The 9,187-nt window shown below is 40.9% G+C and overlaps 1 protein-coding gene across 2 annotated transcripts in view; it reads right to left on the reverse strand.

Moving 5' to 3' along the window:
* Positions 1-8,760, reverse strand: part of ZC4H2 (zinc finger C4H2-type containing) — a 58,679-nt gene extending 49,919 nt beyond the window's left edge. For both annotated transcript variants that reach the window (XM_034649636.1, XM_034649635.1), the window contains exon 1: positions 8,586-8,760. In XM_034649636.1, coding sequence (XP_034505527.1) covers positions 8,586-8,638 — 53 coding nt within the window. In that variant the 5' untranslated portion in view covers positions 8,639-8,760. The remainder of the gene's footprint in view (positions 1-8,585) is intronic.
* Between the last annotated feature and the right edge of the window lie 427 nt (positions 8,761-9,187).

The raw sequence follows: 9,187 nt of genomic DNA on the forward strand, positions 1-9,187 counted from the left end.
GGAGGGCACGTATTGCATGGTGCACTGGGTGTTATACGCAACTAATGAAGCATCATACTTTACATCAGAATCCAGGGATGTACTGTATGGTGATTAACATAATATAATAAAAAAAATTCAAAAAACAAACAAACAAACAAAAAAACAAATAAATACGCTGATATCAAAAAAAAAGAAGAATGAAAGTGGACTATTTTCTTACATCATACACAAAGATAAACTCTAAATGGATGAAAGATGGAAATCTGAGACAGGAATCCATCAAAAGCCTAGAGGAGAACACAGGCAGCAACCTCTTCAACCTTGGCCCCAGCAACTTATTGCTAGGTATGCCCCTAAAGTCAAGGGAAATAAAAGCAAATTAAACTATTGGAACTTCATCAAGATAAAAGGCTTCTGCACAGCAAAGGAAACTAAACTAAATGGCAACCTATGGAATTGGAGAAGAAATATACAAATGACATATCTGATAAAGGGCTGGTATCTAAGATCTATAAGGAACTTATCAAACTGAACACCCAAAAAACAAAAAAAAAATCTGGCCAAGAAATGGCAAAAGACATGAACAGACAGTTCTCCAAAGAAGACATACAAATGGCCAACAGAGACCTGAAAAATTCTCAAGATCACTTGTCATCAGGAAAATACATATCAAACCCATAATGAGTTACCACCTCACACAAGTCAGAATGGCTAAAATTAACAAGATAGGAAAGAACAAATGTTGGCAAGGATGCAGAGAAAGGGGAAACCTCTTACACTGTTTGTGGGAATGCAAGCTGGTACAGCTACTCTGGAAAACAGTATGGATGTTCCTCATAAAGTTAAAAATAGTGCTACCCTATGACCCAGTAATTGCACTACTAGGTACTTACCCCAAAGAGAGAAATATAGTGACCCAATGGGGCACCTGCTCCCCTATGTTTTTGGCAGCAATGTCCACAATAGCCAATCTGTGCAAAGAGCTGAGATGTCCACTGACAGATGAATGGATAAAGAAGTGGTATACATATACAATAGAATATTACTCAGCCATCAAAAAGGATGAATATTTACCATTTACATGGATGTGGATGGAACTAGATGGTATGCTGAGCAAAATAGGTCAGTCAGAGAAAGACAATCATCATATGCTTTCACTCATATGTGGATTATAAGAAACAGCACAGAGGAGGCCCCTGGGTGGCACAGCAGTTAAGCATCTGCCTTCGGCTCAGGGCATGATCCTGGCATTGTGGGATCGAGCCCCACATCAGGCTCCTCTGCTATGAGCCTGCTTCTTCCTCTCCCACTCCCCCTGCTTGTGTTCCCTCTCTCGCTGGCTGTCTCTCTCTTTGTCACATAAATAAATAAAATCTTTAAAAAAAAAAGAAACAGCACAGAGGACTGTAGGGGAAGGGAGGGAAAAATGAATGGGAAGTCATCAGAGAGGGAGAAAAAACATGAGAGAACCCGAGGCTTGCCAAAAGGGGTAATTGGGTGATGAGCATTAAGGAGGTCATGTGATGTGATGAGCAGTGGGTGTTACATGCAACTGATAAATTATTGAACACTACATCTGAAACTAATGAGGTACATATAGTAGTTGTTGGCTAGTTGCATTTAAATAAAAAATATTTTAAAAATATTTTTTAGTTGCTACCTGCAACTGATTAATCTTCTCATGAAACATAACATTCATGACCTGTGTTTTGAAAACTATTGCTATAGGCAATGGGAAGTTAATAAATGTGTTTGAGGGAGAACATAACAACACTAATGCTTTAGGAAGATAGTTCTTATAGCAATGTGGATGGCATTGAATACAGGGAAGGAGAATGAAGACAGGAAAGTAATTCTATAGGTAGAATTACAAATATGCAGTTCAGTCACGATGAAGGCATAACATGTGGCAGCCATTGTGGAAGTGGAGGGTGGGGCAGAAATTTGACCCATATGGCAAACATAGAAACAGTAGGACTTGCTAAAAGTCAGAGATAAATTGTAAAAAAGAAAGTGTAAGCAACACTGACATTTAGGTTTCAGCAGTTATATTCAGAGAATAATGGCATTAAACCAGAACATGGACTGGGGTAGGGAGAGACAAAGTCGTAAGAGTTGGCCAACTTAAGCAGCATCTGTGGAATAACCAGGTGGAAAAAGCCACTACAGTGTGGGATATATTGGGCTGAAGTTTGGAAGGAAGCTAGGGGAATAGAGATTGGGGATTTGAAGATAATATTTGAAGCCATGGGAGTATAGCTGGTCACCCAGGAAAATGTATAAAGAAAGATAAAGAGAAGACTCAGAGTAGAAACTTACACTCAAGGGAATCTACTTCACATCACAAAACAAACATGTCTCTGAGATAGTGTGGATTCTGTTCCAGATCACTGAGATACAGCGAATATTGCAATAAGGAGAGCCAATATATTTTTGTTTCCCAGTGCATAAAAAGCTGTGTTTACACTGTACTGTAGTCTATTAAGTGTGCAATAGAATTATGTCTAAAAAAGATGTACATACATTAACAAAAAATACTTTATTGCTAGAAAACTGCTAACTATCATGTGACCTTTTAATGAGTCATAATCTTCTTGCTAATGGAGGGTCTTCCCTTGATCTTGATGTCTGCTGACTGATCGGGGTGATGGTTGACAAAAGGTGGGGGCTGCTTCGGCAATTTCTTAAAGTAAGCAATGAAGTTTGCTATATCAATTGACTGTTCCTTTCATGAACAATGTCTCTGTGGCATGTTATGTTGTTTGATACCATTTTGCCCACAGAAGTTCAAAATTGGAGTCAATCCTCTCAAATGTTGCTGCTGCTTTAACAACTAATATCTATGTACTATTCTAAATCTTTTGTTGTCAATTCAACAATCTCCACAGCATCTTCACCAGAAGTAGATTCCATCTCAAGAAACCACTTTCATTCCTTGTCTATTTAAGTTCTATCATGAGATAGCAGCAATCCAGTCATATCTTTAGGTCTTACTTCTAATTTCAGTTCTCCTGCTATTTCTACATCTGCAGTTACTTCCTTCATTGAGGTCTTGAACCCCTCAAAGTCATCTGTGAGGGTGCAATTAATTTCTTCCACACTCCTGTCAATGTTGATATTTTGACTACTTCCCATGAACTATGAGTGTTCTTAATGACATCTAGAATGAACCTTTTCCAGAAGGTTTTCGATTTACTTTGCCCAGATCCATCAGAGAAATCACCATCTAAGGCAGCTACACCCTTAGCAAATGTATTTCTTAAAGGAGAAATTACTCCTTGATCCATAGGCTACATAATGGATGCTGTGTTAGCAAGTATGGAAACAATATTAATCTCGTTGTTTGTTTCCATCAGAGCTTTTGGATGACCAGGTGCATTGTCAATGATTAGCAATATTCTGAAAGGAATCATTATTTTTTCTCAATAGTAGGTCTCAACAGTAGGCTTAAAATATTCAGTAAGCCATATTGTAAACAGATGTGCTCTCATCAAGGCTTTGTTGTTCCATTTACGGACCACAGGCAGTATAGATATAGGATAATTCTTAAGGGAACTAGGATCTTCAGAATGGCAAATGAGCCTTGGCTTCAACTTAAAGTCACCAGCTGCATCGGCCCTTAACAAGAGAGTCAGCCTGTTCTTTGAAACTTTGAAACTAGGCATTGACTCCTCTCTAGCTATGAAAAGTCCTCAACGGCCTCTACTTCCAATATAAGGCTATTTAATTTACATTGAAAATCTTTTTTTTTTTCATGTAGCCACCTTCATTAATGATCTTAGCTACATTTCTGGATAACTTGCTGCAGCTTCTACATCAGTTCTTGCTGCTTCATCTTATATTTCTGTGTTATGGAGAAGGCTTCTTTCCTTAAACCATATGAACTAACCTCTGCTAACTGCAAACTTCTGCAGCTTTCTCACCTCTCTCAGCCTTCACAGAACTGAAAAATGTTAGTGTCTTGCTCTGGATTAGACTGGCTTAAGGGAATGTTGTGACTTTTTTAATCTTCTATCCAGATCACTAAAACTTTTTCCATATCAGCAATAAGGTTGTTTTGGTTTCTTATCATTCACTGGAGCAGTACTTTCAGCTCCTTCAAGAACTTTCCCTTTGCATTCACAACTTAGTTAACTGTTTGGCACAAGAAGCCTAGCTGTTGGCCTATCTCAGGTTTGACTTGCCTTCCTCAGTAAGTTTAATAATTTCTAGCTTTTGATTTAAAGTGAGAGATGCATTCCTCTCACTTGAATACTTAGATCATTGTAGGCTTATTAATTTGCCTAATTTCAATATTGATGAGTCTCATGGAATAGGGAGGCTCAAGGTGTTGGAAAAACAGTTGGGCAGTATTACAGTCAAAACAGGCATTGGTTGATTAAGTCCACCATTTTATATGGGTGCAGTTCAGGACATTCTGAAACAATTACAATAGTACATCAAAGATCACTAATCACTGATCACCATAACAAAAATAGTAATAACGAAAAAGTTTGAAATACTACAAGAATTACCAAAATATGACACAGAGACATGAAGTGAGCAAATGCTACAGGAAAAACGTCACCCAAAATCTTGCTTGATGCAGGGTTGACACAAACCTTTAATTTGTAAACAAAGGAAAACAAACAAACAAAACTCTCTGCAAAGCACAATAAAATGAGGTACACCTGTTTTTACTTCCAAAATATGTTTTTCTTTCTTAAGTGGGGAAAACTTATTGTGTATAGATATGTGTGCACCAGGGCAAGGGAGGATGTAATGTGTGTGTATGAATGGAATGTGCATGATAAGGAGATACTAGTATGCACTTGTGGAGCTGGTGAAGGGCTTTGGTTCATCTAGCGGTGGCTGTATTAGCTTTCTCCGCCTCAGCTTCTTTTCTCCTTTTCTTTCCATCTTTTGTTCTTGTCTCCTCCTCCCCTTTCTACATATCTGCATGCTCCTTCACCACCAATTGAAAGCCTAATGAATGGGTTGGCAAAACAGACCAGTGTGAGATTTGGGGGCTGTGTTTTGAAACACAGTATTGGGAGTGTGGATGGGATTGGGAGTAAAGACAGGGCTGGACATGTGGTCAGAGTCAGGAGTGGGGAGTGGTATGTGGTTGGAGAATTTGAAACATTTCTCTTTTTTAAAATATTTTTTATTATATTATGTTAGTCACCATACAGTACATCCCCGGTTTTTGATGTAAAGTTCGATGATTCATTAGTTGTGTATAACACCCAGTGCACCATGCAATACGTGCCCTCATTACCCATCACCAGCCTATCCCATTTCAAATTCTGCCATTGATACGCATTAACAGAGTATGAATGTGTTTCTTTCTGGACCTGGGCCTGGGGGTCTGTCTAGCTTCCAGTGTGTTTTAATCAGGCGTTTCGGTGATGTTGCCCTCATCACTGCTACTTAAGCTCAGAAGTGACATTATTATTTTTTAACAGAAATAGCCTGCTCTGCTCATAACTTCTAGGGATTTCTGACTAGAGCAGTTGAAGAACTGTAAATAATAGTTAATGAGAGTATTAGCATTTATTGAAATGCATATGCCATGTGAATAGGAGGATATATTCTCTCTTCCTTTCTAGCTGTGTGACCATAGATAGGTTACTTCACCTCTCTGAACCTCAGTATCCTTACTGTAAAATGGGAATAATAATTCCTACCATAGATTTCCACTACAAAGATTAAATATAAATGAGCCAAGGGCTCTGAAATTTGGTGATTGACAAATGTGAGCTCCTTTATCCAGTTCCTTCTACCCCTTCCTTTGCTCCCTCCTTCTTTACCCCTCCCATTACATGTTTACCTGTGCCATGTGTGAACATATGTATTTATAGTACTTTTCCCCACTTTAAATTCTTAAACAAAGTGACGTAACCTTTGTACATTGCTGTAAAATTGTCTAAAGCAAGCTGTCTGATGAGAAATCTGTTGTCTTCTAAATTTTTCCCCCTGAAGGTTAGGTAAACTGTTGTTTCTCTTTGGTTGCTTTCTAGATCTTTTCTTTACCCTTTGTTTTCAGAAGGTTGATTATGATGTGTCTTGGTGTGAATTTCTTCATGTTTATCCTGATGGTGTTTGTTTTGCTTGTTGAATCTGGGGGTTCATATCCTTTGCTCAATTTGAGAAGTTTTAGCCACTATTTCTTTAAGTACTTTACTAGCCCTGAATCTTTCTCTTCTCTTCCTGGGAGTCTGTTGACATATATGTTAGATCTTTTGTTATAGTTTCACAGGCCTGGAGGCTCTGCTTAATTCTTTCTTTTTTCTTAGTTTTTTTGGGGGAGAATCTAATTCTCCTTTGTTTGGATTGTGAGATGTCTATTTTTCGATGTTTAAGTTGTCTGACTTTTTTCCTTTGTCTTCTCCATCTTGCTGTGGAGCCCATCTATTCAGTTTGTGTGTGTGTGTGTGTGTATGTGTGTGTGTGTGTATTTTGGTTATTGTATTTTTTTCAGTTCACAAATTTCTATTTGGTTCTCCCTTGTGTTTGATATAACCTTGCTGAGACTTTCTATTTATATGCTGAGACATTTGATTTTATTATTTGTTTTAAGTATGTTAAAATCATTTAGTGTATCATTTTTGCAATAGCCTTTAAAATCTTTGTAAGATAGTTCTTATATCTGTGTCATCTCAATATTCTCAAGGGTTTACTTTCTCTTGTCATTGAAACTGATAATCTTGGTATGGCAAGTGATTTTTCTAAAAATTTAATTTGGACAATAGATCTCTTTTAAATCTTTTGGTTTTGCAGACCTGACATGTTCCTTGTGCAGGAAGTGAGGAGTATAAGTTCAGGTTCTTCACTAGGTCTCTGGTTGACCCCCAGTTTTGCAAGGGACTCCTTGTTACTTCTGGTTGCTGGTGGGAGTTCAGCCCTCTCTGTAAGACTCTGATGTAGCCATCCCAGCTAGCAGTAGGAATGCCTGGCTTATACTGGTGAGGATAGTCTCCCCATGTGGTCTCCACTAGGAAGGGTTACTTCCTCTTCTCCCAACTGTACCTTCTTTTGGGGGTTGGGCAGAGGCTTCTTTAAAGTTCAGTAAGAGTAGAAATCTAGTCCCTTCACTTGCAGGCCTAAGCTTCTTACTAGCTACATTGTTATTATGATAGCTGGCCTTTTGACACACCAAAGTAACTCACTCCTTATGATTTTGCAGAAAAATATTGCAACATAACCCCCCTCTGCAGCCTTTCCTAGACCCTCTGTGGAATAGAGTGGGAAAACCAGAGCCTCTGCACACAAATTGACTGGGTTCCTGTCAAAATCTGGCATTTTCAAGCTGTTTGGTTCTGGGAAAGTTACCTAAGTGTTCTGAGTTTCAATTTTCCAGGTGTAATGAGGTGTAGGAAGCTCTCAGGACTCTTGCTGAAATAAGCAATAGTGGGTCAATGAACTGGGCACACCAGGTGCTTAATAAATCACAGTTCCCTTCTCTTTACACCCCTGCAGAAGTAGAGATGCAATCCCTTCAAAGGACAAAAAAGCTCAAGTGCTTCCCTACACCACCTACATGTGTGAGTCTCACCAAAGACATTCATTCCAAGGGTTAAGTCTCTTGATCCAAAGTCTTATTTCTTAAAGAGACACACTTGATATCCACATCCTTTTCCCCAGGTTCGATGAAAACGCTAATGGGAGACTGTCCAACCCAGGCCACTCTCAGAATGACGGTGGAAGCTGGGGCCCGCGAGGACTGGTTCTGGCAAAGCAGAGTAAGTGAAGGAAAAGCCTGGCACCAGTCCAGACAGTCCACTTCTCTGGCGATACTGTGTTCTGAGCAAGGACAACATCATCTCCTGCCAAATTTGTGCCTGGAAGGAAGGGGTCGCAGGCAACTTCCACTTTGCTGGCCTGCCCTTGACCTCTGGTACCTTAGAGCTGCAGCTGAGCTCCCACCATCTGGCGCAGCCACCGCCTCCCCCGTCCCCATCCCATCCCCCTTACAGAGAACTGGGTAGGAGAGGAAGAAGGTGGTGAATGAATGCAAAAAACACACACGCGGGAGGTCTTGCCTTCCTACCAGTCCCAGCCTGCAGGCTACTTTTGCACCCCCAGCTCTCAGTTCCTGGCAGTGACCACCAGCCCCAGTGCGCTGGACTTTGCTCTCTAAAAGGCTAGCCTGAGCTCTAGGTCCTGAAGTTGATCAGGAGATTGGAAAAAATCTTGACTCCGAAAGAACAAGGAGTCACATACACCATGGAGCAAACAAACACTAAAAAAATAATGGATCTAAGAATGCTGTCCCCCAACTCCCACCCCAAGATGAAAAAAGCTGTCTTGGAACTAACACTACCACCACCCACCGCCCACTCCCACCCGCCCCCGTCCTCCCCAACTCCCTTGTGTCTCCATCTGGCTTTCTTTCTGACATCTGGCAAGAAGTCTCTCCTGGTCAGTCTCTCCGCTAGCCTCAGTTCCGACACTTTCCAGCCTCCCTCCCATCCTTGAATTCCGTAAAGGTGTTCCTTTCCGGCCCCTCTCCACAAGTAGCTTAACAATAGATACTTTCCATAGGTAACTCAGCTCTCTCCCGCAGCGGGGGATTTTGGGGGCCTCAAGGGGTCTGAGGGGCACTGCAATGTTCCACTTACCTGATCTCTTTAATGCTTTCCAATTTGCACATGATTTCTTGCTCATCTGCCATGCTTTTCACTCTCAATTTCACCTCCCGAGAAGTGTACAAACACACAGGACCAGGGATACAATAGACACAACGTAACCACCGCCTCCGGGCATGGGGCTCTGAGCCTGTGCGGTAGGGATTCAGAGCAGCCCTGGGAGCTGTAGTCCTCAGCTCCAGGACCAGCCAGGCAGCCCAGGGAGGAGCGGGACTACAACTCCCAGAAGGCCAAGCGAGACAAGCCTGTTTCTCTTCCTGCAGTCACATTTTAAATCAATTTGTCACAGATAATCATGTCAAAGGTTCTGAGGTGTTCAAGGGAACAAGGATATTCGACTGGCCCGTGTGGAAAAAATGGGGAAAAAATACCCCAAGAGGCAACTGGAGATATAAAAGATGTACTCACTCACACCCTTCCCGGGGCCCTTATGCCTACCCACTCCCAAAAGTAACCAGGAATCCCTAATTAGTGGATGCTTTCCTGCTGGTGAAAAACTGCAGAAGAATTCTGTTTTGAGATGTTGAGTGTTCTGGCTGCGGCCTGGGAATTAGTGGCTTTGGCATTCAGATGGA

The sequence above is a fragment of the Ailuropoda melanoleuca genome, chromosome X, assembly GCF_002007445.2.
Source record: "Ailuropoda melanoleuca isolate Jingjing chromosome X, ASM200744v2, whole genome shotgun sequence".
NCBI lineage: Eukaryota > Metazoa > Chordata > Mammalia > Carnivora > Ursidae > Ailuropoda > Ailuropoda melanoleuca.